The following is a 27,848-nucleotide window of genomic DNA, read 5'->3' on the forward strand; positions in this document are numbered from 1 at the left end:
TGCTGGATGCGGAGCCTGACCTGAGAGAGGGGAGGCCAGCTGGGTGGGCGCCCAGCACTGAGGCCTTGTGAGGTCTGGCCCCGGCACTGCTCAGACACAGGCCAGCAAAGGCCAGAAGAGGTTTCCAAGGCCACCGCCCTGAAGACCAGAAGCTTCGAGGGACCTCAGGCCTGGCCCACAGAAATGCCCCACCGGACGTCTTGGGTCCCCTGTCCTGTGGCCTCTGGGACCTGGGCTCCGCATCCCCTTCAATGTGCTCCACAAAGCCCAGAAGATCAAGGTTCAGGGGTCAACAGCCCTTGCCAAGGAGTGCGATCCTGCAGGCAGTGTCTCTGTTCACGGTGAGCCTGCCCCTCTGGCCCAGAGACCCCAGCTGGCCGGGCTGACCCCTGCCGAGTAGACAGACACTCTGTTCCTGGAGCAACAGGGCCTAGCTTGGGGTCCATGCACGGCCGCCTCGAGTTTGGAGAGCCTCAGGCCCCGGCAGCGCCCCCGCCCTGCCCGGCCGCCCGTGCAACTGACTGCGGTCACAGGCACCTCCCAGCGGACACGCCGCCCACCCAGCCCCACAGCAGAGGGACAGCAGATGCCTCCCAGCCGCCAAGACGCCTGGGCAGGAAGAGGCCGCGCCCACGCATCCGCCTAGATCCCGACGGGCAGGGCGGGGGCCGCTCCGCTGCCCGGGCGTCCACCGTGTCTGCCCACGGTGGCCTCGCAGCAGTGCTCGCAGGGACGCTCGTCCCATCTCTTGCCAGGCTCCAGCCCACAAGGCTGTGCCCGCAGTACCTGCTCTGGCTCCTGGAAGAGCCTGGCCCCACCTCTGCCCAGGCCTGGGAGGGAGGGAGGGAGGGAGACCCAGAGCCGGAGCAGGCGGCAGGGGAGGAGGGAGGCGGGAGCTCCAGGCTGGGGCACGTGCCCCACCGCCTCTGCAGGGCACCCTCGGCCCAGGCCTTGGGCTCCTCCCTGCAGGACCGGCCCTGAAGCCCGACTCCAGAGCACTCGGGACAGGACGTGACCGGGGTGTGGGGGGGGCTGCTGGAGCGCGACCCCCTACCTATGGGTGGGCCAAGGGCAGGCTCAGCACATCTGGGCTCCCCAAGCCTGGTCCACCCTCCTCAGCATCTTGGTGTTGGTTACAAAGAACTAAATTGTCACTCGACCCAACTTTTTAAACAAGCCTGTTTATTGAAAGAATCTGAAAATAGTAATAAGGCTTTCAACATTTAACAAATTTTCAAGATATTAACAATATGAAACATTAAGAATTGATTTCAAAAACCCAAAATTTCCTAGTTCATTCCCTGTCACGCTTCAGGACTTGGTCTACACTGGCTCTGTTGTCTGAACGAGTAACCTGTGTTCTGAATGCCACTCTCTTCTGGGCCTAAAGCTGGGAGTGTCGCCCCCTCAGCCCACGGGAGGCTGAGCGGGCTGCCCACTGTGCCCGAACTCGCGGGCAGAGGGTGGGAACCGACCTCTGTGCCCAGCACCGGCTGAGCCGCCCACACAGGCACGCGAGGCAGCAGCACTTGGTACACACACGGACGGTGGCCACGGCGCTCAGGCCGCAGGGCCTGCCCTGGGACCCTGGATGCCCTTCCATCAGCCCGTGACACTCCAAGCGGGCAAAGCACAGCGCCCCCCGGCCCCTGTCCCTCCAGGAGGAAGTCCAAGAAATGACGGGCCCCCATCCCTTCTGTTCTGGCCAATTTAACAGGAGAAAATGCAACTCAGAGAGAAATCAGTTACTCAAAAATAGGAAGCCCGTTAGGCGACAGTAAGCGGGGCCAGGGCCACACGCCCCCCGCGAGCCACTGCTCCCACCAGACTCCAGGCGGCCCCAGCCCCAGGCAGCCAGCGATGGAGGCGCGGGGGCTGGACCGACGGGCACGCCCTCGAAGCCAGGCCCCTGGGGAGAAGCAAGAGCCGCTTCAACCCCTCCCGGCCCGCGGAGCGCCAGGCGCTCTGAGCAAGTCGCCCAGCTCTCCGGGCGGTCGCGCGGGCTGCACCGGATGGTCCCACTTCACGGCACAAACTCCCTTCTCGCCGAATTCTCAAAGTGTACACAACAAAATCTGTACGTAAGCACTTTCAGAAAGTTTAAAAGAATCTCTAAAAAGTAGACACAGAATCGAGAACACCTTCCAGGGTGGGGAGGTGCGTCCCTGCTTCCCGAGGAATGTGTGCGGTCTGAACCCTCGTCCCGCCAGTGCCGGTCACCCTGAAGCGGGGGAGGAGACCGGGGCCTGGGGACCCATCTGTCCTGGCAGCCAACCTGCTCTCGGCAGAAGCGTCCCCCCGAGTGGCTTCAGGGGAAGTCGTGGGAGCTGAAGGATTTTTGGCCGTGAGACATTTATTTTCAAGACCATAGGATAGACCCATTCATTCTGATCCCCTCTGAATCTCAGTAGACTGATTTATGGAAGTTTCCTCACAAGGAACTACAAGGAGCCCACCAGGCTCGGCCGTCCCTGCCTGGGGCCGGGCTCTGTCCACACGCAGGGTGAGTGCGCCTGGGCTGACCTCAGAGCTCCTGGTCTGCTCACTTGTTTAGAAATGCAGAAAAGTCAGATTTAAAACGTTAAAAACAGCTGATCTGGTCAACAAAAGGCAGATTGCAGGCCCTTCCTCTGGCCAGACATGTGGTGCGGCACCTGCCACTGGCGCTGGGCCCGTGGCGCTCACGACGCACTCAGGTCCGCCCGTCGCGAGTGCAGACGGCAGGACCGCAGGCCTGGCTCCCCGCCCGCCCCGCCCCATCCTCCTCGTGCGCATCCTCCTCGTCCTCCGCGAAGTGGGCTTGCTTCTTCCGCACGTTCCAGTGCAGACACTGTGCCAGGCTCTCAAACCAGTCGCTCACGGGGTCGCGGACACAGATGGAGGGGAGCGGGTAGCGAGAGGTAGTGATGCTGATGCTGAAGCAGGAGAGATGCAACGTGGCCCCTCCGAGAACCGCCGAGCGCCCGGCCCGCCCCCCCGGGGCAAGACCCCTCCCTGGTCTGGCTGGGGACCATCTCAGCTCTGCTCACGCCACCTGCTGCAAAGCCTGGCCCCAGGTCCTACGGTGCCCTGGGGGCCTGGGCACCTTGCCACTTTCCGGTCTGGTCCTGAGAACAGCCAGGAACTGGGGGCTCAGTAGTGCTCTTGTGCCCCCCAGGACAGAACCAGGGACCCCCTCGACGTACCCAGGTCCAGAGGGACCCCAAGGAGCAGGGTGGCGGAAGGATAAGCAGTGGGAACGGCTGGCAGGGCGCCGTCACCCCAGGCACAGCTCCATGACACGATCTCTCGAGAACCAGGGGTGGGCCCTCAGCCCACCTGCCCCACCCGCTGCAGCCCCGTGGCCCACACACCTGTCTCCGTGGCGGACCTCCTGTCTCTTTCGTCCATCGAAGGACACCCACACAGTGTTCCTTGCTTCCGGTGACAGCATGATCTGACGGGTCAATCAGGACAGGTGTGGGCTACCTGAGCGCAGCCGAGCGCCGTGGACCCTACCCCGGGGGGGACAGCACCGGCCGGGAGGAACCTCACGGGCGCCCCCAATGCCCACCACGTGCCAAGGTCAGTTCCAGGCTGTGAAAACATTAACTTGCGTCGTGCTGACCCCAGCCCCAGGGGCCTGGCTCTAGCATCGCCCCCCACCCCCCACCCCCCACAGCTCTCTGCGTCCAGCAAACGCAGCCCCACCCACCAGGGCTCACATCAGGGACTCACTGGTCTGGGGGTGGCCTGCAGTGGGGGGCAAGGGGCAGGGGAAGAAGAGTGGACGTGGAAGGGCGGCAGGGCCAGTCAGACGCCAGGACACGCCGTGGGGGACACGCCGGGCAGCGGCCGTTCCTCACCTGTGGGCCCCCATCCCCTCCAGCAAGGACTGTCCCCACCCACTCAGGCTGAGAGCCCACCTGAAGGGCTGGCCCGGCTCTCAGCACCACCCCCGCCAACCGGACCCCTGGGGGCACGGGCCACACGACGGAGACCAGGGTGGATAAAGCCCCTCCAGCACCCAGCAAGGCAGGAGGTCAGCACCGCAGGCCCCGCACCGGCTCCAACCGACAAGGGCGGCAGGGGTGGGGTGGGGGTGGGCTCCGACCTTCAGCTCGACCCCTGCAGGAACCACGATGGGCCGGAAGGACAGCGAGTGGGGGCAGATGGGCGTGAGCATGATGGCCGGCACGTTGGGGTGGATCATGGAGGCCCCGGCGGCGGCTGCGTACGCTGTGCTACCCGTTGGGGTGGAGACGATCACGCCTGCGGGACAGGCTGAGGGTCACGGTCAAGCGCCCGCCCCCACCCCACGTGCAGCCCCCAGGCGGGCCTGACGCCCACCTACCGTCGCCCTGCACCGTGGTGATGAGGTGCCCATCCAGGTAGACGTCCACGTTGGACAGGTATGAGGATGGGCCTCTGTCTATCACCACCTCGTTTAAGACCTGTGGGTGAGGTCACCGCAAGCTGAGGGGGCCGGGCAGCACCGAGCTGCTCCTGGGCTCCCTGGAAGGTCCCGAGGACAGGGCTGGGGGGTGTCCAGACCAAAGCCGCCACCCTGTACCCCCTGCCCGAGGGCGAGGCCCTGAGCCCTGTGGGGGACAGACCCACAGACCTGGTACTGCATGACCTGCTTCCCGACCTCTGCGTCCAGGGCTGCGGCCAGCACCCCGTTCTCACTGATCCCGTTGGGGACGGCCACCTTCTTCCCTCGGAGCTCCTTCACAACCCTGACCTTCAGCCGGCTCCGGAGAACAACAGCTGCGTTCCCTGGGGGCCAGCAGGGGTCACACCCAGGGAGGTCAGCAGGGATGGGGGCAGTGGTACTGCAGGAAGAGAGACCCTCCCATCGACCAGGGACCCCCTTTTCTTCTCCCAAATGGAGGGCAACACCCTGTGCTTCTGTGAAAATCAATTCACTGCTACTCGACACGTATGGTAGCCTAAACCCGTGATCAGCTCAAACTTCTCACTGTTAAGAAAAAACGTCTGACTCGTTCAAAGTTTAGAATTCTCTGAATCCCGAAACACTCAAGTGTTGCTCTTTGCATTGTTAAAAAAGCCCCCAAATCACATAAGATGATCCCATGTTCAGAACTGCTCGTGGGTTCTGGAACATTCTGACTCACCCTGTATCACCTGAGTAACTTGGGACTGAAAGTTCTCGAAGTTGAAGGGGGTCAGGAAGCCCAGGGAGCCCAGGTGGAACGCCATGACCGGAGGCACGCTGCCCTGTGAGCCAATGAGGCAAGTCACTCAGCTGGCCAGCGCACTCGAAAGCCACCCGAGCCGTCCCCAGCCCAGAGCGACCCGCACCCCAACTACCCCTGGGAGGGGCGGGCACGGGAGTGCAGGGTCGGCGCCCGGCGTGGTCGGCGGGGCTGCCGCGCTGCAGTGGGGCAGGGCTCCTTGGGGTGACGGCACTCGGCCCGCGAGGAGTCAGGGAGGCCAGGGGAAGAGCGGTGTGGGCAGCTGACGAGAAACGGAGGTGGCGGGACGGACCAGCCCACCGGCCACGGCAGACAGGAGGGAGCGGCGGGGAGACCTCGACAGAGCCGCTGGAGAGGAGTGGGGGCAGCCGGGGGCAGAGGGCCTAGGATGGGACTCAGGGACCCTAACGGGGCGGCACTGCAGCCCCCCGCGTGCTGCTTCCGCTGAGGAGGGAGGAGCAGGCGGGTGAGGAGGGGCTCCCACAGTGGGAGGTGAGGAAAAATGGGCAGCTCTGAGGACGCGGGACAGCCCCAGGACCCTCGCCTTCATCCTCTGCTGGCCACGAACGCCGCGGCCTTCCAGCCTCAGCGGGTTCACACCGTCGGATGTGAGGCCCCAGGCCCCGCCGGGCCCTACCCTCCTGCCCTGCTGGCCGCCCTGCCCACTTCCAGGCCGCTCTCTGGAGGCCACACCTGACCTTCTAACACACCTCGGCCTGGTCACTCCAGGAGCCCTGCCTTGAGGAGCGTGAGGGTGGGCTCCCGGGCAGACCCTGGCGGTCTGCGGCCTCCACGGGGCTCCCCCGACCCCCTGGACACTCGGCCTGTAGCCGCTGCCCTCACCTGCCCTGGACGCTCATCCACCAACTCGGCCCCACATGCCGGCTCCTCCGGGGGATGCCCCGCCCCCAGGCCATGCCCCGCCCCCAGCCCCACCCTCAGGCCCCCCCCTTCTGGTGCACCGGCACCTCGAGGTGCATGGAAACGCCTGGCCTGTCACAGTGTCGAGCACCGGACAGCAGATGCAGCACTTGGTATCGTTTGCAAACTTGCTGTGCCGCTGCCTCCCCTCGCCATCCTCAGGCGGCATCTGGGGGCCTCACCTGGAAGAGCGACGAGGCGTACAGCAGGGTCCCGTCTCCTCCCAGGCAAATGATGAGATCAATCTGGTTGGAGATGTCATCGTAATCTAGAGAACAAGGCAGACACAGAAGAGCCGTCAAACACCCCCGATGCTGCCAGGCATGGCCACATGGGCGAGGCCCCACGGGACAACTCGCCTTCTCTGAAGGTGCAGAACTTCCTCTTCACTGGCCCAAAGCGGTCATCGCTCACGATGGCGGGGTCCTCCAGAACCTTCTTCTCCACGTACACGATCATGTTGTTTTCCTGGAAAGGACATGGGCGCGTCAGCCCTGCCGGTAAGAGCCAGGCCAGGGTGGGCCGGTCTTCACGAAGCCCCCTTCCTGCCTTGCTTGGCTTTGTACGATGCTGGGTAGGGGGTGGGCGGCAGCAGCTCTGTCTCGGTGACAAAGCGCGACCGCTTTTCCACTTCACACGCTGCTGAGCTGCTGGAGGCTCAGCGACCCCAGCCCCGCGGCCACCCCTGCTCACCTCCATCAGGTACACGCAGAGCTCCTTGAAGGGCTGGAGCAGGCTGGCGTCCCGGATCTTCTTGATGACGAGGACGCTCTTTGGGGACTTGTTCCACGTCAGCCGCTGGCTGGCAGGGTCCTGGATGTGCCTTTGAGGGGAGACGAGCGTTCGCACTGGCCCTGGGCCGTCCCCGGAGTGTGTCTCCTGCACCAGCGCGGCCGATCCCCGAGCCGGAGCGGGCGCTCGGTGCACTCAGAGCAGTGTCCTCCCTCTGGCTGCCCGACCGCACCTCTGCCCGTGGTTCCTTTGGAACAAGGCTCACTCGGGGACCTGCTGCGGAGGAAACCCCACACGCACCCGGACCCAGACAGATGGGGACTCTGTCCCGGGGGACCCAGGCCTCCTGCTGACTCGTAAGAGGGACACAGCCCCACGTCCACACCACTGTGTGAGCAACTCAGGTGACCGTAACTTTCACAGTTAAAAGCCACCCGGTTTTAAAGTCAATGGCGGGATGTGGGGCAGTGAGACTGCTCTGGAGATTTCAGCAGTGGGCACGTGTCGTCACACGTCTGTCCAAAGCACAGGACGCACCGCACGGAGGGACCCTGGTGTCAACCAGGGAATGTGGGTGACACGATGTGTCAGTACAGGTTCGTCGTGTGTAACAAGTGCACCCTCTGCGAGGATGTCGATGAGGGGCTGGCTGGGTGGGGGCGGGGGGGGGGGGGACATGGGAAATCTCTGTACCTTCTCCTCACTTCTGCTGCGAACCTAAACCTAAACCTGCTCAAATAATAAAAGCAAAACCCAAAAAAAGTCAGCTGGGCCTGCCTGCCAACAACAGCTCTGCAAGCTCTGTGGCGCTCGGCCTTGGCCCCTAGCGCTGGGGGGCTGGCACAGTCCGCGGGCAGCAGATCCTCCCTGAGGGGCGGGGGTCCCGAGGCCGAGCCCTGCCAGGACTCCGACCGCTGTGGGCACCCGGTAGGCGCCTGCCTGGCCTGGCAGCACAGCCCTCCGCCTGTTGGGAAACAGCCTGAAGGCTGCAGGCAGTGACTTCCCTTCTGACGCAAGTCCCCAATCAAGACAACTGCTCCAGGTCACACCCTGTGGTTGCGGCCTCCCTGAAAACCTGACGACCCCAACAGCAACTCTCCAAACCGTGATGTGAACCATTAAAAGAGCAGTGGGTCCCTGGCCCCAGGCTGTGACTGACTGACCATCACTCACCCTTTCCAGGCGTTTCTGCGAGGGCAGGGGTCACTCATGACCTCCTCTGCCAGGGTCTCCACCAGCCCGGGTCACACACGCGGCTCAGCGGAGGGCGATGCTTGGTGCCAGCATCTCGGTCATGCTTGACTGACAGCGGGAGTGCCATGCAAACCAGCCCCGACCAGACTCCCCAAATGTGCGACTGCACCACAACCCTGCTTTCTGTACCCTCAAAACTGAAAGCAAAACATACTGTAACTTGTCAAAGGTTGTATAAAACAACAAGTCAGGAGAACTTCCGAAAATGAAAAATCAAACCAAACAAACTGTATCTGATCTTCTTACTGTTCACACCATCCTCTTGTCCAATCGCCTTTAACAGCAAAGAGGCCAGACCTCAGACGCCTGCTCTTCAGAGGCTGGGCGCCAAGCTCTGACGCCCTGGGCGGTCAGGATGGGCCCCGTCCAGCCGCAGACGACGGCGCTGGGCTGCGGAACCGGCTTGGCCCGTGGGAGGGGCCCGCAGGTGGAGGGGCGGGCACTCGCGGGCCTCCTGCCACTCCACCTGGCCCCGGGGCCTGGAGGGAGGGCAGGCGGGTCAGCGGAAGTCTGCCTGGCTGCCCAGGTGGACGATGAAGCCCCCCCCTTCACTGACCAGGTGGGCCGGACTCACGGCCCTTCAAGACCCGAGACTCAGCCACGCCCAGCCAGAGCCACCACATCGCCATCAGCTCGTCTCGGGTACCAACTGGTCACTTCCTGTTGGATCACTGCAAAGAGCGGTGCTGGCCCCTCCCTGGCACAGAGGCTCTGGGGGCTGGACGGGAGGCAGGGATGCCTGACAGCTCAGCGGGGGACCCATCTGAGCCCTGTCTCAAAAGCCAAAGGCGTCAGATGTTGGCAATTCCACGTTTCAACATAACAGAAAATACACATTCATGGTGAGGTCTGAAACAAGGAAATAGGAAGTACATGCCTTGCAGTCAACTTCTCTACAGTATGTTCCTTTTCAGCATCAGGAGAAAGGTCAGCGCATAATCCCTGCCCCACCGGCCACGGTGTTGGGAGCTCCAGGGACAAGATGGAGAAGTGGAGTCCTGTCCTCCCAGGGCAGGACTGTGCCGGGCGCAGGGCCTCGGAGACGCTTCTGGAGCACCTACCGCTCTGCTCGGAGCACCCCTCCCCACGATCCCACCTGACCTCGGGGAGCAGCTCAGATGCCATCCCGAGACCCCACCCGAGGTTCACGAGGCCAAAACACACACACACCTGTGACATGGGCTGGGAGTAGCTGACAGCCAATTAAGGCTGGATGGCCAGAGGCCACCCAGGGCGGCACTTATGCTGAGCCATGAGTGACGAGGAGGGAGCGGCACTGCCAAGACCAGGGAGGGCAGGGAGGGGCCCCCCCGCAGCGGTAAAAGGTCAAGGCAGGGCAGTCTGGGGCAGTGCACACAGCAGGGCGTGGGGCGCCTGGGGGGCTGGTCACCAGTGTGGATGCTGTGCGGAGTGCAAACGTGGGGCACTGGGGGGTGGGCGCCGCAGGTGGGCAGGACCTGCCCGCGTCCAGCAGCAGCGACTAGAGAGCCAGGGCAGCACCTGGACGGTAGAGGCACTGACACCAGTTACCCCAGTACCCAGGCCGCCCTTGGGTCACCAGGGTCCACAAAGCACAGCAGCTCCCGGGGGCCCGGCACCGTCTGCCCACTGGGCCAGCGCTGAGAACGGGTAGACAGCTGCAGGGAGCAAGGCCCCCCTGACGGTGAGTCGCAGAAGCCCACCTGGGCCCTTGGTCTGACTGCCCCCAGAAGGTGAACCCGCCATGGCTCCCCAGAAGAAGGGGGCACAGATGGCCCACTCGGTGGTGAGCCCACCGCCAGGCACAGTGGCAGGGCCGACCTGGAATTCTGCTGTTTCAACATGAAGCTCTTGTGGCCACGAAGCCATTTGAGTGTTTTCTCCCCTAGGACACACACGACACAGAGCAAAGGAGCAAAGCTTTCCCCGCTTTGGAACCATCCAGCACCTGGAGGAGGTGCTGGACGGGTAGAGACGGGAGCTGGGTTCAAGTGTCCAGTGAAACAGCCCGAACTGCTTCGCTTCTAATAGTTTCTCAGCCAGCACCGCACGGCCAGGGGCCCCCAAGCTGCACTGCCCTCAGGCTGTCGCTAAAATACAGAGCTTACATAAAAAAAGAAAAGGAAAAAAAAAAATTGTGCCCGCAAGTCAGGGTATCTCTCAAACAAGTGAACTCAGCTTTTCAAAAATGCCAACTGACATCTCTGCATTTTAATAATAATTAAGAGAAACATATTTGACCCACCAAACGCATTAGCATGAAATACATTATTTTTCTCTCCTAGAGTTTTTCCTGTAAAAAGCAAGTTAGCTCTAAATACGAGTCGAGGCCCCTCCGACCCACTGCGCCCAAGGAGCAGGCCGCACCCACTCTCTCGTCCCGAGCGAGTCGGAGACGGCGCCGCGTGGCCTCCTGGGGCCTCAGAAGCCGCCCGACACACTCACTGCCCCCCGAGCCAGAACCTCCCACAGTCCAGTGGCCCCTGGACAACAGCCCTGTGGAGCCTCCCAGGGGACTCACATGATGGTCTGGGGATTCTGCAGCACGCAGGCCTTTGGTCCAAAAGTGGTCACTGGGCACGGCCCGTGTAGCGAGCGGGTCCTCCTGTGGGGAGAGGCACAGGGCAGGGGCCGTCAGTCGGCTGAAAGACACACACGTGTAGACAAGGCACAGACTGTGTTAAACTCTCCAAAATATTTTTAATCCAAATGACGTAAACTCTGTCATCTGCCCAGCACCCATGTGACAGTCCTGGAAGACCCTGCCCTGATCCCCAGAGCTCTGGCTGGAGGGCTACATGCTGTCCGTGTAGCCATTAGAGGGGGCACACTTAGAAATACTCCTTAGAACAAGGACCCCAAACCAGTGCAGGTGCCCAGGCCCCACCCCAGAACAAGGGGATTCAACCCAGGGGAAGGGCCTGGGAATCTGAATTCTTGACTGGGCAAGTCTATTTGAAGACGAGCTTTTGGGCCTATACTTGGGAATCAAGACTTCAGAAACGATCCCCAAGTTATCCAGATTAAGATTCTAACAAAAATACTCATTCTGAGTTGTGCTCTCAATAAAAACAGGCAGTACTCGAGTGACCCAACATTTCCAATAACTGAAAAGTGACTCACAGGGCACTGTGGCCACGGAGGCCACCTCTGACCCGCTGCCACCACACCAGGTTCAACGCCCTTTCGGCCAAGGCCGCCCGCCCGGAGACGCACCCCCTGCAGTGCCAGGGACACCAAAACGGGAGGACAACACGACTCTGCACGGAAGCTTCTGCTGGGAGCTGGCCGCCCACTGCCCAGCAGGCGAGGGTGCCGTCCACCGGGCCCCCTGCATCTGCGGCAGTGCCGGCTCGGGCAGCTCCTCCCAAGACCCCGGGTGGCGTTCGTGGCTCTGAGGCCGGCACTGCCGCAGCCCGTCCGGCCCGCCCAGTGCCGCTGACGGCAAACGGGCCCCACCCACGCGCCTCAACCTTGCGCAGCGTGCGGGCACGGTGGCTGGGGGTGCCCTCTGGGAGCTGTGGCAGCAAGAGCGCCCACCTCTCGCGTGTCTGAGCGCCCACGCAGGCCCAGAGGAGGCCTGGTACCTGAACTCGCGGGTGCTGGCCAGGGTGGGCGCGGCCGACAGGCTGCGGGACTTGGCGCGGCCCCGGATGGGGTGGCCCAGGCCCCAGTCCTCGTCACCATGGCACGCGGAGCAGCGGTAGGAGGCCGCCTCTGCACGCAGCTCCGCACTCCCGCTGACTGTTTCTTGTTCCATTTCTGTAGTCGATGGACGAGGAGGACTTCGGCCCGAAAACCGCGGAGGCCTTGATTTAATAAAATACAGTAAATATCTGTATTTACAGAACAACGTATACACACACCTACACCCGCCCTGTCGGGAAAAATGACTCACGTCCAACTTACCAAAGGACTTGGCAAATAGTCTATTTCCATCCCAAAGATATTTAAGAACTCGGGAATCTACCTGTGGTTTTGAGTGAATCCAGAAGAGCTAGGGGTCTACCAAGCTGCGGTGTGGCCACGTGCCAAGGGGTGCACGCTTTCATGAGAGAGCAGTCCCCATCGTGCAGTCTTAAATGCCTCTCGGCCCAGAAAATCTGGCTAAACATACCTGATAAGACCACCAGCAGGCACCCACTGAACTCCATGTCCTGCAAACAGCCTGCGCTTTAATCCAGTGCCAATGAAACACTGGCCAAAACCAACGTACTTGGTCCTCAAAGAAAAGTTCAACTTCCAAATACTAGTAAAGATAGGCACGCTCATCTTCTAACCACAACATAGTAAAGCAGGAAAAGATGGAAGCAGAGGGCTTCCCTGGTGGCTCAGTGGTTGGGAGTCCGCCTGCCGATGCAGGGGACACGGGTTCGTGCCCCGGTCCGGGAGGATCCCACATGCCGCGGAGCGGCTGGGCCCGTGAGCCATGGCCTCTGAGCCTGCACGTCCGGAGCCTGTGCTCCACAACGGGAGAGGCCACAACAGTGAGAGGCCTACGTACCGGAAAAAAAAAAAAAAAAAAAAAAAAAAAGGAAGCAGAAACAAAACAACAGTCCTCCAACTACTGGGGAACGTTTGAATTTTCTCCTAACCAACTGAGGGCTCAAAAGAGGTATCAAAACAACCGTGACGGTGGATCGAAAAGGTAAGCATGAACCCAAAGTCCATGCCCCCGACTGAGCTGTGCTGAAATCCTTGGGAATTAGGAGTCATGAGCTAAGGTCTAAGTCAATGAAGCTAGAAAAGGAATAAAACAAGCCTCAGAAAGGCAGAAGAGGTGACAAAAATACAGGCAGAAATCAGTAGGTTGAAAAGTAGAAAAAGAAGAGCAGAGCTTGGAGAAAAGCAACAATAAATAAGCCAGTTTAGACAAGGGATGAAAAGAACTGCACTCACTGAAAAACTTGGACCAAAGGTCATTTTCTAAGAGAACTGCTGACTAATGGCAGAGCTTCGGCAGTGCCACGCGCTGCTGGGGCCTCAGGACCTGCCTGTCCTCGGGAAGCAGAGGGAGAGCGGGACTCCTAGCTCAGAAAGACCCAGCAGGGTAGCCTGCCAACGGCTCACGTCACCTCTTGAACAAGCAAGGGAAACAGGGCCATCGCGGCAGGGACCACGACAGAGACCACGATGCAGATGCCAGCACCAGAAGGGACAACGTGGGGTGACGGCACGAAGGGCAGAATAAAGTTTAAGGACTCCAGAAAAGCCTGGGGCCTCTACGATAAGGTCAAAGGTGACGGGGTCCCTGCATCCCCCACCTCCACCTGCCACACCTGACTTTGACCAAAGGCATCAGTAGTTTTAAAAAGCTCCTGAGAGGGCTTCCCTGGTGGCGCAGTGGTTGGGAGTCCGCCTGCCAGTGCAGGGGACACGGGTTCGTGCCCCGGTCCGGGAAGATCCCACATGCCGCGGAGCGGCTGGGCCTGTGTGTGCACCCCAGCTACTGAGCCTGCGCTCCGCAACAAGAGAAGCCACCTCAAGGAGAAACCCACGCACCCCAACAAAGAGTAGCCCCGCTCACTGCAACTAGAGAAAGCCCGCGTGCAGCAACGAAGACCCAACGCGGCCTAAATAAATAAATAAGTAAGAAGACAAGGCTGTGCGTCCCTCTATCTGTACAAGAAGCAAGAGCAGGCCAGGGAGGCCAGGGTTACAGCTGCAGGAATGTGGACACTTACCCCAGACCAGGATGACCAGGGAGCGGCAGAACCCGCACCGACCCGGCCAGGCCCTGTCGCGGCACTCGACTCAAACTGCCTGACTTACCCGCGCGAGGAGCCGTGCGGGGAGGGTCCAGGGGACCCCAAGTCCAAGGTGACACAGCTAGGAGAGACACAGCTGGCATCTGGGCCAGCACTCCTGAGCCCCTCATGCCTGACCACAGTGGACACAGACGACGGGACCCAAAAGGGAGGCCCAGGGCACGAGCTGGCCCAGGGTCCCGGGAGGGGAGAGGACCCTGCAGACCCCACTCCTCGTCTTCTGGAAACCATGCCTCTGACTTAGCCCCTCCTAAATTAAAATAAGCTTCTATCAGGGCATACCCCACTTTCCAGTAACACGAAAGATCAACAGACAATCATTATAGGCAATAATGCCAAACCTCTGGTCACACAAAACTTGAAGACCACTATCCTGGCACAGCACCGGCTGCGAGAGGCTGAAACCTGCTTGCAAGGAAGGCCTGCCCTAAAACCAACTGGGCCTGCAGCCTGTGCTGGGCAGGTGATGCTGTAATCCTAGGAGGCTGTGGAAAACTCTATCATCCCAGGAAGGTACAGAAATAACTATCTAGTAAGATCACTGTAACCCTGAGAAGATACGGATAAGGAGGTAGTTAAATCCTACGATGCTGAAATGTTCAAAAAGCTTCAAATTCATTTTATAATCACTGCATTTTTACGTATTTTGTTTGATATTATGGGCAACATACTCAAAGGAAGAAATCATTCAAAGTAATTCTCATTTAAGTGGTTGAGATGAATTTCTATTTGTAAATAACAATGTTACAAATGATAAAAGTTAGTGACTTCCCCCGTTCCCACAACCTCCACCTACAAGGCAGTGCAGGGGTCTTCTGAGCTGCACGTTACCCAGGGCCAAAACCACTCCCGACAAGCCCTCAACCACTCCTGGGACAATTGCTGAAATTTAATTTCTTCTACAGCTAAATACTCAGGTGATGCCATTTCAAGCTTCTACTTGTAGTTTAAGAATTATATTACTCTGAGTCTTGGGGTAATACTTTGTGTTATCTGACACATGCTTAATGGGGACACAACATATAATGTTTAGAAAGAACAGCTCAATCGCCAAGTGGGGCTTATTCCAGGAACGCAAAGCCTGCTCAGTGAATGTAACCCATCATTCATCAGGCTGATCACGTCAACTGATGCACAAACAAGCACTGGACAAAATCCAACACCCGTTTATGGTAAAAATTCTCAGCAATTATGAACAAAGGGTAACTTCCTCAACTCGATAAAGAGCATCTAGAAAAAACCTACCGCTAACTTAACCTGACGGTGAAGAAATAAGACTGGGAACCAACTACTCTTCATCAGCGCTGTACTGCAAGTCTGAGCCCGGGCAACGAGCAGAAAAGGGAGAGACTGAAATTAAAGACAGTATCATCCACAGCCGCCTAAAAAGTACTCAGATGCAATCCAACAAAACATGTAGAGGACTTGTATGCTGAACGTATTTTAAAAACCCTGATGAAAGAGACCAAAGAACACTAAATAAACTGAGAGACACCCTTGATTATGGATTAGAAGACTCAACATAGTAAATATGTCAGTTCTCCCAAAACTCATCTATAGCTTTAATGCAATTTCTATAAAAATCTCAGCAAGATTTTTTTGTAGATATGGACAAGCTTATTCTAAAACATATATAGAAAGGCAAAGGTGCTAGAATAGATAAGACATGTTTTAAAAAGAAGGATAGGGACTTCCCTGGTGGTTAAGAATCTGCCTGCCATGGGGCTTCCCTGGTGGCGCAGTGGTTGAGAGTCCGCCTGCCAATGCAGGGGACACGGGTTCGTGCCCCAGTCGGGGGGGATCCCACGTGCCGCAGAGCGGCTGGGCCCGTGCGCCATGGCCGCTGAGCCTGCACGTCCGGAGCCTGTGCTCCGCAACGGGAGAGGCCACAACAGTGAGAGGCCCGCGTACCAAAAAAAAAAAAAAAAAAAAAAAAGAATCTGCCTGCCAGTGCAGGGGACACGGGTTCGAGCCCTGGTCCGGCATGATCCCACATGCTGCAGAGCAACTAAGCCTGTGTGCCACAACTACTGAGCCTGCGCTCTAGAGCCCGCATGCCACAGCTACTGAAGCCTGCGCACCTACAGCCCGTGCTCCGCAACAAGAGAAGCCACTGCAATGAGAAGCCCGCGTACCGCAAGGAAGAGTAGCCCCCGCTCGCCGCACTAGAGAAGAGCTCGCGTGCAGCAACGAAGACCCAACACAGACAAAACTAATAAAATAAAAAAGTAAAAAGGGTAAAGGAAGATGAGTCCGCTCTCTGATTTAAGACTCTACAGCTATGCCAATCAAGACTGTGTCGCTGGCGCAGGCAGACACAGGCCAACAGAACAAGTACACTCGACTGATTTCTGACAAACGCACACAAGCAATTCAGGGAAGGAACGAGAATCTTTTCAGACGGTGCTGGAGTCATTCTACATCCACAGGCAAGAAAGTAAACCTCAGCCTAACCTTCACATCTGAAACAAAAATTAACTCAAAATGGATTACGTTAAAAAGCAAACATAAACTATAAAACTTTTATAATAAAACACAGGAGAAGGAATTCCCTGGTGGCCCAGTGGTTACGAGTCCGCACTTTCACTGCCAAGGGCAGCGGTTCGCTCCCTGGTTGGGGGGAACTAAGGTCCCGCAAGCTGTGCGGTGTGGCCAAAAATAAAGAAGTAAAACACAGAAGGAAGTCTTGGGGACCTAGGGTGAAAGAGAATTTTTTTGGTACATGATATAAAAAGCACAGTTCATAAAAAATAAAAAAAATTGATAAACTGGGCTTCATTAAAATTAGGAACTTGCTCTGTGGAAGGAGGCCCTGTTAAGAGGGTATAAAAAACAAACAAGCTACAGATGGGGAGGAAATATTTTCAAGCTAGATATCCAACAGAGGATTCGTATCTATAAAATATAAAGAAATCTCAAAATATCTGGTAAAAAACCAGATAATCCGATTAGAAAATGGGCAAAAGAGAGGAACGGACCATAGGGGGTGCGCCCGGGGTAAATGAGCACGCGAAAAGACACTCCACATCATGAGCGGTTAGGAATCAAAACCACAACGAGATGTCACTGCACACCGGTCAGAAAGGCTAAACAACTCAAAGCTGGAGAGGCTGCAGAGGGACACCCACTCACACGTCGCCGTGGGAACACGGAAGGCTCAGACGCTCTGGAAAAGCCTGACGGTTTCTTATAAAAACGAAATATGCAGCCCAGCAACTGCACCTGGGCATTTACCCCAGAGAGACACCTGATGTTCACATACAACCTGCACAACGTTCACAGCAGCTTTTCTGGCGACAGCGAACACTGCAGACAGCCCAAGTGTCCCCCAGCTGGTGAGCAGACCCAGCGAGCAGACACTGACACTGCAACAGGCTGGGTGACCCCAGGGCCCTCTGTGGGGCGAAGAAGGACAATCCCATATGGCCCCATGATAAACGTTCCTATTTACACAACTTTCTTTCTTTTTTCTGTTTTTGCCCACATCACACAGCCTGCGGGGTCTTAGTTCCCAGACCGGGAGCTTAGTCCCCCTGCAGTGGAAGCGCGGAGTCCTAACAACTGGACTGCCAGGGAAGACCCTTCCACAACTTCCTTGAAATGACAAAATGATGGCGCCGTGGACAGATCACTGGTTGCCAGGGAGTGCAAGGAGGCCTGGTGGGGCTCCCTGGCATGACGGTCAGCTCTGAGCCTGCACTGGTGGTGGTGGTTATGCAAACGTACACACTGGTGAAAGCTGAGTAAGGGGTGTAATGCAGTTAACAGTGTTTACATTATCGTGCTATCGACGAGGGGATAACACCGGGAAGCAGGGGAAAGGGTGCAGAAGTTTCTCTGCACTGTTTTTTACAACTTTCTGTGAGTCTATAGTTATTTCAGAGCAAACAGTTAATAAAAAGGGATAAGCCAATCAAAACCACAAAAGGCAAATGTATTCAAAAACTATTACAAATTATTTAGAAGCTGTTAATATTTATTTACAAAGAGTAGTTTGATGACTAAGTAATAAACTAACTTACAAAGTAATCATATTGGGACTTCCCTGGTGGCACAGCGGTTAAGAATCCACCCACCAGTGCAGGGGACACGGGTTCGAGCCCTGGTCCAGGAAGATGCCACATGCCGCGGAGCAACTAAGCCCTTGCGCCACAACTACTGAGCCTGCGCTCTAGAGCCTGAGAGCCACAACTACTGAAGTCCGTGCTCCGCAACAAAGAGTAGCCCCCGCTCGCCGCAACTAGAGAGCCTGCACACAGCAACGAAGACCCAACACAGCCAAAAATAAATAAAATAAATTAAAAAAAAATAATAAAGTAATCATATTAAATATGAAAACCAGCTTTTGAGATTTATCTCCACAGTGTACTCTGTGACAATGGCGAATCGTGACTCACACTTAATCCAAGTTTATTTGCTATTTTAACGTTTTAAAAGGATGAAATTTTAATTCCATCCAAGCTCACTGAAGTTCCCGACAGCACAAATCTAATTTTTAAAAAACTTCTGCATTGGGAAGTTTTAATAGGAAAAACGTGTTGGAGCACAAAAAGTATGCAGACATAAAGTAGTTCCCAAAGAGGTGGGGGTGCCAGCCAGTAAAAGTCGCGCACACGAACATAAACACAACAATGGGATGTCCGCGGCGAGCCCTCAACACAGGCCTGTTGAAGTGATGACAAAGCAAAGCTTAGCACTCATCGACACGGAGAGGCACACTGCCCTCCTCCCGCCAGTAAGTGATGCCCGTGCCGGCAAGGACATGACAGAACTGGGCGCACACACTGGCAGAGCCCGGCCGCGCGAGGAGGAGAATCAGGGACCCGAGGGGGCCCCAGGGCGGCGGCCCCCTTCGCGGGGCCGACGAGGAACACAGGCCTGTGCCGCTCTGGGCACCTGGTTCTGCCACACACAGCCCCCCAGCACCTCTTCGCCAACTGTCTGCACACGCATCTGCCCGTTCCCACGCAACGAACTCGGCGCTGTGCAGTCACGGGTCAGGAGGCGGGCAGGCAGCCCCAACCCCAGACCGCCCCGTGCCGGGGCCACGGCGAAGAGAAGCCCGACCTGAGGGCGAAGCGGAGCCCCTAGGGCCCTATGGTCCTCCCCGCACCGAGTCCTCGGCCCACCTTCTGTCTGTGGAAAACCTTGAGCCAAAGAATAGCTTTAATCAGAGAAGCGAGAGAACACAGAAACAGAGGAAAACAGTCAAAGGAGACCAAATAATAATAGTGCAGTCATTAGGCAAAGTCAAGGACCTCTGTTCCCCCTTACGGGCCATATAGGTAATATTCGGAGTCCTCCCCGGGGAGCCGCCTTGTAGACACTGAAACCCCACCAGGTGGAAGAAGTGAACTACATGAGGACCAGGCGCTGGCCTCGAGGAAATGGAAACAAACCGACCCTGGAACTGAAGAGTAACTCCACCTAAAACATCGAGATGACGCTGGTCAGACCACCGATGACCAGCTTCACGATGACCGTCAGAGCTGACTGCATTGTGTCTGCACGTAGCCCCCGCCCTCTGTCTATAAAAGCTCTTGCCCCCTTTTTGGGCGGGGCAGGGCCCTTGGACAGGCATCCGCCCTCCCCGCCCCCCCTTTTGCTGGCCTCCGAAATAAAGCAACCTTTCCTTACCTACCAACATCTATCTCTCGAGAACTGGCTTCCGAGCGAGCAGCCGGACTTGGGTTCGGTAAGAGATTTTGGCGCCCGATGGTGGGGCTGTGCCCTCGCAGCGTCTGGCCTCCCTGGGCCTCCCACAGTAGAGCAACCGGCTACGGCAGACACGCCAGGATAAGCCGCGACTAGCCAGCTGCTTGTGGCTAGCCAGCCCCAAGGGGGATTTTAGGGGATGTTCCCAGCAGCTGCCGAAAACATTTGTTTCAGGAATCCTCCCTGTTTCTCCCCTGCTCGGCACTGGCTGCCAACTTTCGCTTTTGGTTGGTGGAAATGAAACGTGTGTTTGGGACGAGCTGACCAGCTCCAAGGCCGGGTTAATTCCACTAGTGTGCACCCGGGCACCCTTCCCATTTGTGAGCACAAAGTGCTATCTGGGCATTTTGCCAGTTGATTCTGACGTCTGTCTACCGTTGAGGACCGTCTGTGTCGGGGAAGTGTTTGTTTGGGATTCCATACTGGTCATCCTTTGAAGAGGATTTGCGACAGATCTGTCTTTTGGTGTGTGAACATGTATCCCATCTACGTGATTGGTATCTTCGTTGTCTTATGTCAAATGGGAAATTCAGGCTCAATTCATTAAAAACAATTTTTTAGCTATGAAAGTATGACAAAGAAAAAGAAAGATGATTTTTTCTAACCAACGTAGGGCAACAGTATTCTTTAGACTCCGGAGAAAATTGGTTAAGATGAAACTTTTGAAATTCCCAAACTGATTCTTTTGCATACGCAGTTAGAGAAAGCTAGCTTGATAAAATACTGTTTTCAGAATTCTGACCCTGAGAGAACAAAAATATGCCTAGGAAAAAACTTGAAGTTAACTCTTATCGTGTTCTTGAAATACAAACACAGCCCACTTTGCCTGAGACTTCAGCCTTGGGTTAATTAGTAAAACCTCAAGACAAAAAAAAGGAGGGGGAAAAAAAGCCTTTTAAAATTGAGTGTAAATTTGACCATTCGGACTGTTATTCATAAACTGATAAGTTTAGTTGCAAGGCCTAATTCATGAAATGTAAAAAGATGAAACAATTGAGACCTCTGCCTGGATGTATGTATGTCTCAATATGTGTCTTTGGCTTTGGTTAATTTGCAAAGAGCTCTATTTAATTGGCTTTAAAAGAAAAAGTAAGCACTTACAAATCAAACAAATCTCAATTTACCTACTTCCTGTCTTCTTGCCAAGACTAAAAGTAAAACTAAAGATGTCTGGGTTTCTTTTTTATTTATTTGTTTATTTTTGGCTGTGTTGGGTCTTCGTTTCTGTGCGAGGGCTTTCTCTAGTTGCGGCAAGCAGGGGCCACTCTTCATCGCAGTGCGCAGACCTCTCACTATTGCGGCCTCTCTAGTTGCGCAGCACAGGCTCCAGACACGCAGGCTCAGTAGCTGTGGCTCACGGGCCTAGTTGCTCCGCGGCATGTGGGATCTTCCCGACCAGGGCTCGAACCCATGTCCCCTACATTGGCAGGCAGATTCTCAACCACTGCGCCACCAGGGAAGCACTATGTCTGGGTTTCTTAAACACACATCTTGTAACACATTAAAGAGAAATTGTGCTGTGAAAAAGTGTATGGTTTTAGAGGTTATGGAATATGTTCTTAAGTTTGCCCATCAGAAAATACTGATATAACAAATAGTTCAATTATTTGTTTCTTGGTTTTGTTAAGGTTTTCAAGGGTTAAAAATTGTAATGTGTAAAAATGATAAGGGAAGCATTTCAGTGTGTAAAGCAAGTAGGATATGTGTTGTCGGAGAAGAAAAGTATAAAGAACGGAGATATTTTCGTTGAGGAAAAGTGATGACAATAATTCTGTCTTACCGTTGGTTGGATGGGAAAAAAAGGATAAATTTGTATGGATCCAAAAAGTGATAAAATGTTTGTGAAAAAGTAACTTTGAGAAAAGAATTTTGTATGTTGTTAGGATTAAGATTAGACTAAATTTAATTACGTAAATGAATTTTGTTACTAACGGTAAACTGATACAAGACTCAATTTTGTTTTCTCTCTCTGTTAAGAGAAAAATATTTTTTCTAAACTAATTAGGATTATTTGCTATGTTAAATTATATGGAAAACATGATAACTTTCAGACCTTACTGATGAACTGAGTAAGAAATTTAAAAATTCTGATGGAAAGCTGTTTTGTTTCTAACCATACTTTTGACCCCGATGTTCAGGATGGAAAAAATTGTCCAGTGAAGTTGTCACAGAGTATAACCACTCATGATGTGTATGCTGGCTCTGAGTTTACTGCTGAAAGCACATGTACAATGTCTGCGTGAGAACTGGATACAAATGATAAGATGTATGGCCATAAAGCGTTTCCCGATTAACATACCTCTGAGCCTGTTCAGGATATCTGATTCGTTTTCCCCCAACGTGGACAACTAGGCAAATATATAAACAAAAAGAGCCTAGCACCTAGGGACATGAATGGACCCAGAGCAGGCATCTGAGCCACTCTGGCTACATTGGAAAAATATATTGACTGTCAACGCTTTCTATGGAAAGAGTTACAATTAAAAGGGGAAAATGATGGAGGAAATTTTCACGTACTGAGGTATGTATGGGGAAGTCATTCCGGCTTACACAGGATTTCATCTGAACTTTAGGCTAACCAAAACAGCCTGTTTATGGCCTATTAAACATACACTGCAGATCTGCTTTAACCATTAAGAAACAATACATTCAGAGACTAATATGAAGATGCATTTTGATTATTATCTTCATTGTAAAATGTCTACCAATTTTCAAATGCTTGTCCAGGTACTATGACAAAGTCATCAAGGAGAGAGGTAATGTTCTCATAATACAGAATACTGATGGTAAGCACAGAGCTTGAAGTTATTTCCAATTCTGTGTCCATTCCCCAAATTAGGCAGGACTATGCCCCACTTCAGCAAGAAGTAGCCAAGAGGGGTCACTGCCCCATTCCCTCAAACACTTGGGGAAAACTGAAACAGAAATGGAACTAAACCCGAGCTCCCCTGCCAAGCTGATAACTAACCTCTCTACCCAAAACCTTATTCCCCTTCCTTTTCCGTACCCGGCCCTCCCCAAGACTGAGGAGTACCAAAGGAAAGGGGGATTGAAACCGAGCAGGACGCTATGGTCCTTTCCCAAACCCCCGCCCCGCCCCTCCGTGTCCTCGGCCCGCCTTTTGTCTGTGGAAAATCTTGAGCCAAAGAATAGCTTTAATCAGAGAAGCGAGAGAACACAGAAACAGAGGAAAACAGTCAAAGGAGACCAAATAATAATAGTGCAGTCATTAGGCAAAGTCAAGGACCTCTGTTCCCCCTTACGGGCCATAGGTAATATTCGGAGTCCTCCCCGGGGAGCCGCCTTGTAGACACTGAAACCCCACCAGGTGGAAGAAGTGAACTACATGAGGACCAGGCGCTGGCCTCGAGGAAATGGAAACAAACCGACCCTGGAACTGAAGAGTAACTCCACCTAAAACATCGAGATGACGCTGGTCAGACCACCGATGACCAGCTTCACGATGACCGTCAGAGCTGACTGCATTGTGTCTGCACGTAGCCCCCGCCCTCTGTCTATAAAAGCTCTTGCCCCCTTTTTGGGCGGGGCAGGGCCCTTGGACAGGCATCCGCCCTCCCCGCCCCCCCTTTTGCTGGCCTCCGAAATAAAGCAACCTTTCCTTACCTACCAACATCTATCTCTAGAGAATTGGCTTTCGAGCGGCGAGCAGCCGGACTTGGGTTCGGTAACAAGGGCAGCACCCCCGGTAAAGAACCGCCCGCCCCTTCGTCCTGCGGGTTACCGGGGCCTCCTCTCCAGCGCCCAGCGATCTCCCGGGGCGCCGCCGCCAAACCCACCCCACGCCCACCTGCACGGCAGGCCCGGGAGCACCTGAAACCCGGGGCCGGCGTCCGCGCTACCGCACCTGCCTGTCCGGGTCCGCGGGTCCCCGCGGCAGAGCAAAGGTCACGGCCGGAGCCGAGCGCGTCGTCCAGCAGGAAGTGACGACCACCCGACTCAGGCCCGGCACCCTGTGGCGAGGCGGCCCCCACGAGGACCAGAGCACGCCAGACGGGTAGGCAGTGACCAGGGGTTCCGGGGTGGTCGGGTGGGCGCTGGGCTCGGAGCGCAAACGCGCCTTCCGAGGATAAATAACGCGACACGGACCCCTAACTGACCGCTCCGCGTGAGGGCCGGACCCGCCAAGCCGCCCCACAGCGCGGACGCGGGGGGCGAGGTACGGCCGCCCGGACGCCTGCGCGGGTGCCCGGGGCAGGGGGCGGCCGGCCAGCGCCTCCCGGCTCCACACCCCGCGGTAGGCAGGGCAGCCCCCGTCCCCGCGACCCCCGCCCCGCCCCCACGACTCCACGACCCCACGACCGCGGGCGGCGGGCGGGCCAGGCCGAGGGGCCGCTCACTCACCGTTCGCTCGCCGGGCCGAGCCCGCGGGTCCCGCCGCCCCGCCGCCGCTCGCAGTCGCTAGCCGGTCCCCGGCGCCGCGGCCGCCCCCTGCCCCATGGCCACCCCCTGCCCCACGGCCACCCGGCCCGCGGCGCCGGCCCGCCTAGCATCAATACCGCCACGCCGCCAGTGCGCACGCGCGCCCCCGCCTGCCGCGCGCATGCGCCTCCGGAGCCATACGCAAGCGCTCCGCGCCCGCCCCGCCCCGCGCGTGTGGGGCGGCCCGCTAGGACACTGGGCAGGGACTAGGGGCGGGACTGGGGGCGGAGTGGAGGCCTGGGGGGTGGGGCGCGGGGGCAAGGACGGGGGCCATGCTGGGGGCCGCCGGGTGGGGAGGAGCGCCGGCCCCAGGAGGACCCCTGGTCCCCACTCACCACGCTGTGTCCCAAGCACGTTCGCTGGACCCGGGCCCCACCCCGCCCCCATCCGCCATCGCTCCTCTACCCCGCGGGTCAGGTTGGCTGGCGGCGGCTGCCGCCAGTGGTGACACCGACCGCCGCGTGCTCCGTAACTACTGGGGTGTGGCCCTGCTTAGAAGGAAAGTGTTTTCGGAACCAAGACTCGGTGTGAGCAGCTGCGACAGAACTGCGCCCCTCGGCTGCCGGCACAGCTGGAGGGAGCGGCCTGGCCCCGGCCCTCGTGGGCCTCGCCCACCCCAAGCAGCCCGGCGAGTCCTTGCACACCACCTGGACCTGAGGGGCCCTGGGCCGGGCGTCTCAAGTAGGGCCCCTCTAGGGTGATTTGCCAACACTGTTCTTCCTCCCTCCCCCCATCCCCTCACTGGAGGACCCAGAGAGGAGGGAGGAAGGGGGCCAAGGGGGAGCTGCGCCCCCGCGACCCCATGTCCAGGCACGGTGGGTTCCCCCAAAGCATGCTGTATTGACGCGTTACCCACCACCACGGCATTGAATCAAGTGTCCCAGCGGTGTGCCTAGCTCCTGGGATGCGTCTGTCAATAAGCTGATGCAGGGCCACTGTGGATGAGCCCGGTCGGCTGTCAGCTACTACTGTTCCTTCTCTACCCCAGGGCCTCCGGGACACAGAGCGCCTGGCTCAGGCCACGTGTGGACCGGAGCCCCCTGCAGCAGCCTGGTCTCTAGGTTTCTCCAACCCCATACCTGCCGCTGACAGTCTTCTCTGGCCGGGACTCCTCGCCCTGTGTTGAGAGACCTGGAACACAGCTGGGCACAGCAAAGGACACCTGTCATTGCTGTCCTGGCAGCACTGGGCCATGGGGTTATCAAGGGTGAGTGAAAAGGGGGGCAAGGATGGCGGGAATTTGGGGGGATTTCTCAAGCTCCGTAACTTCCCCATCTGGTTATTTTGTAAACCCAACCGCTTCCCCAAAGTGACCCCCCAGCCACACCCACAGAAGAGAAAAGCCTTTTGAGCTGTGTTTTTGGATATGAGCATTAACATAATACTACTAATGCTTGGCCAGGCCTCCCAAGAACCTTCAGCAGGACAGTCTGCGGAGAAGGCAGCTCCAGCCTGGTAACTAGCCAAGGTCACACAGCAGGCACCCTTCCTGTGCCCTTTCTAAAAGGAACTTGTGCAGGTGTGTGGCTGTAATCATGGCAGTCTGTCCATTCTGGACCTCAGGCAGGAGCACTTACCCATTTCAGAAATGAGAAAACGGGGGCTGTGGCTTCCTCCATCGGAGCCTGTTGTGCAATCTCCCAGCAGGCCCTGGGCCCACTCCGGGGATTCCGGAGCCTCCCAGTCACACCCCGCAATCCAGAAGGCCAGTGCTGGGAGGGGCACTTTAGGGCCTCCCGATGGTTCCTAGAGGAGATCTTGATTGGGCTGAGGGCCAAGGCTGAGCTGGAATGAGCCGGGCAGTGGTGGGGACAGGGAGGGGTCAGCAGCAGGGACGCAGGCAGGCGGGCGTGGGGGTGGGGGATGGGTGCCAGTCAGGCCAACTTGGGCGGTGGGCTGGGCAGACGATGCCGGGTCTGCTTCAGAGGGTCTGTGTTCGGGAAAGGCCAGAGGTGTAAACTTTCCCAGTGCCAGAGGTGCAGGACTCTCTTAATTTGGTATTTGTTTCTTTGTGTTCTTTTTCTTAAACATGGCTCCCCTACTGTTTAAGCTTTAGACCCCCCCAAACCTGGACTCCTACTCTTCTGAGGGCTGAAAGATGGGGGACCACAGAGGATGCAGTGGATAGGGCTGCCTCTCCAAAGCTGGACTCATTCAGGCAGGGGGGTGCCCTTGGATTTGGGGTGCAGGGTGTAGAAAGGGTTTTCCTCTTTGGGGTTCTGCTCCCAGCTCTTGGGGAAGTAGGCCTCAGCTGTGCCTGCTGGAGGGGAATGGGGTAGAGGGAGGCTTCCCAGCACCCAAAAAAGGAAGTGGCCAGGGGCCTGGGTGACAGGTGTGGCCGGGAAGCACCGAGGCTCCCTGTGGACAGGGAGTGTCTCAGGCTATCCAGAGGCCACCTTCCCCAGTTCTGGCCTCCAGCCAGCATGCCCTGGACAGGTCCGGCCCCTTCTGTCCCACTTTTCCCAGCCCTCCCCAGGGGCCAGTGTCCGGAATCACGGACTTGGCGGTCTGGTTGGGCTGGCTTTGGGATCGGGCAGCCCCTCTTCTTGCCGGGCCACGAAGTGCCAGGCGCACAATACTGCAGGGAACAAACCCTCCAGGTGTTGGGGCGCGGGCACGGCCTGCTGAAATCCAGGAAGAGCGCTGCCAGAGGGTAGCTAGGCTGAGGGAACCTGGCGGGCGGCGGGAGCCTGGGCGGGGTGGGGGTGGAGGTCTCTGAGAGCAAAGTCGTGAGCAGCCCTTCCCTGCTCTAGCACCTCACAGACGTGGGACTCGCCAAACTCTCCCAAGGGGTCTAGGAGCAGGTGCTCCTGTTGCAGTTTTCACACGGGGAATCAAGAGGCACAGAGAGGCCAAGTAACTGGCCCCAGATCACACAGGGAGGACGTGAAGGGGCAGAATTTGGCCGAACTCCAGGAGTGGGGAATGGTTGCGGGGAGACAAGCAGAGTGGTGTGGGTGGGGTGGCCTTTTCCTGCTCTCACACATTAGGAGGAAGAGGAACCGCTGGGGTGGGCAGGGGGGCGCAGAGGACCCCACTGTGCGCTCCGCGTGAAGGGTCAGGCATCATGGGCGCTGGTGCTGGGTGGGGTGGACACCTCGAGTGGACGTGAACGCTGGGTGCTGGAAGAGGCGATGAGACCCAACATCGGGGTGCAGGTGACCCTAGAGCTCCCCGCAAGGCCCCAGTTCACGTCCAGCTGCCGAGGGTCTGGCGGAGCGTGGACATTGCACCTGCAACAGGTGTGCTCACCAGAGCCAGCTGCTACCTCAGACACTAGGGGCGGACGGAGGCCAAAGGAAGGAAGGTGGAAGGGCAGGCACCCTGGAGGAGGGTGGGGCAAGGAGATCATCACTTCCCAGGTGCATCCAGGCCCAGCAGGCTGAGGGGTCCCAGGCTTCAAGCGTGAAATCCAAGGCTCACGCCGGGCAGCGCAGTGCGGAACGCGCTTCGCTTCGCACCACCGCCTGGCTGTCCTCTTAGTGCCCCCGGACACCCACTTTCAGTGACCACTTTGCTGAGAAGGTGGGAGGGCGGCCTCGAGGCCAGCAAGCAGAGGGGCTGAGTCTCAGCTCCCCTGGCCCCAGCTGAGGGCACCCAGTCTAGCCAGCCCTTGCTGAGGCTCCTGTGCCCACGCCATGCCCCTCTGAGGGTGGCCGACAGCAGATGTGTCCCTGTGCCAGCATAAAGGCTTGCTTCCTGACCCCAGGAGACCCTCCCTCCCAAGGACTCAGGCTGCCAGCCCAGGGAGCACCTTAGGTGCTCTCTGGCATTTTGAGACAGCTGGCAGCGCTAAAACGTGCAAAGAGCAGATTTATTCCAGAGAGATGCGGGGGAGGAG

General features: G+C 57.2%; 1 protein-coding gene across 7 annotated transcripts; it reads right to left on the reverse strand.

The window, feature by feature from the left end:
• Nucleotides 1–1,163: 1,163 nt before the first annotated feature.
• Nucleotides 1,164–25,640, reverse strand: NADK (NAD kinase). Of its 7 annotated transcripts, XM_032645331.1 has the most exons (13): nt 25,585–25,640; nt 25,087–25,149; nt 11,672–11,893; nt 10,606–10,689; nt 6,813–6,942; nt 6,479–6,587; nt 6,302–6,387; nt 5,118–5,220; nt 4,604–4,758; nt 4,334–4,433; nt 4,094–4,251; nt 3,354–3,436; nt 1,164–2,915 (listed from the first exon to the last, which is right to left on the reverse strand). In XM_032645331.1, exons 3-13 carry the CDS (start codon nt 11,842–11,844, stop codon nt 2,693–2,695), a joined length of 1,404 nt encoding a protein of 467 aa, XP_032501222.1. In that variant the 5' UTR covers nt 11,845–11,893; nt 25,087–25,149; nt 25,585–25,640; the 3' UTR covers nt 1,164–2,692. The 7 variants fall into 7 exon arrangements, 6 of the variants coding, with proteins under 6 accessions (XP_032501222.1, XP_032501214.1, XP_032501196.1 ...); XM_032645323.1 differs by lacking the exon at nt 25,087–25,149 and having other exon boundaries at nt 4,094–4,263; nt 25,585–25,636; XM_032645305.1 differs by lacking the exon at nt 25,585–25,640 and having other exon boundaries at nt 4,094–4,263; nt 25,087–25,236.
• Between the last annotated feature and the right edge of the window lie 2,208 nt (nt 25,641–27,848).

Source organism: Phocoena sinus, chromosome 1 (genome assembly GCF_008692025.1).
Source record: "Phocoena sinus isolate mPhoSin1 chromosome 1, mPhoSin1.pri, whole genome shotgun sequence".
In the NCBI taxonomy this organism is placed as follows: Eukaryota; Metazoa; Chordata; class Mammalia; order Artiodactyla; family Phocoenidae; genus Phocoena; species Phocoena sinus.

Coding starts and splice junctions, on each gene's coding strand:
- NADK (XM_032645290.1), bottom strand. CDS start 12,356: ATGAGCGTGCCTATCTTTACTAGTATTTGGAAGTTGAACTTTTCTTTG. Junction 11,894..12,201: donor CCTGCTGGTGGTCTTATCAG/GTATGTTTAGCC, acceptor TATTAAATCAAG/GCCTCCGCGGTTTTCGGGCC. Junction 10,690..11,671: donor GCCAGCACCCGCGAGTTCAG/GTACCAGGCCTC, acceptor CTCTCCCCACAG/GAGGACCCGCTCGCTACACG.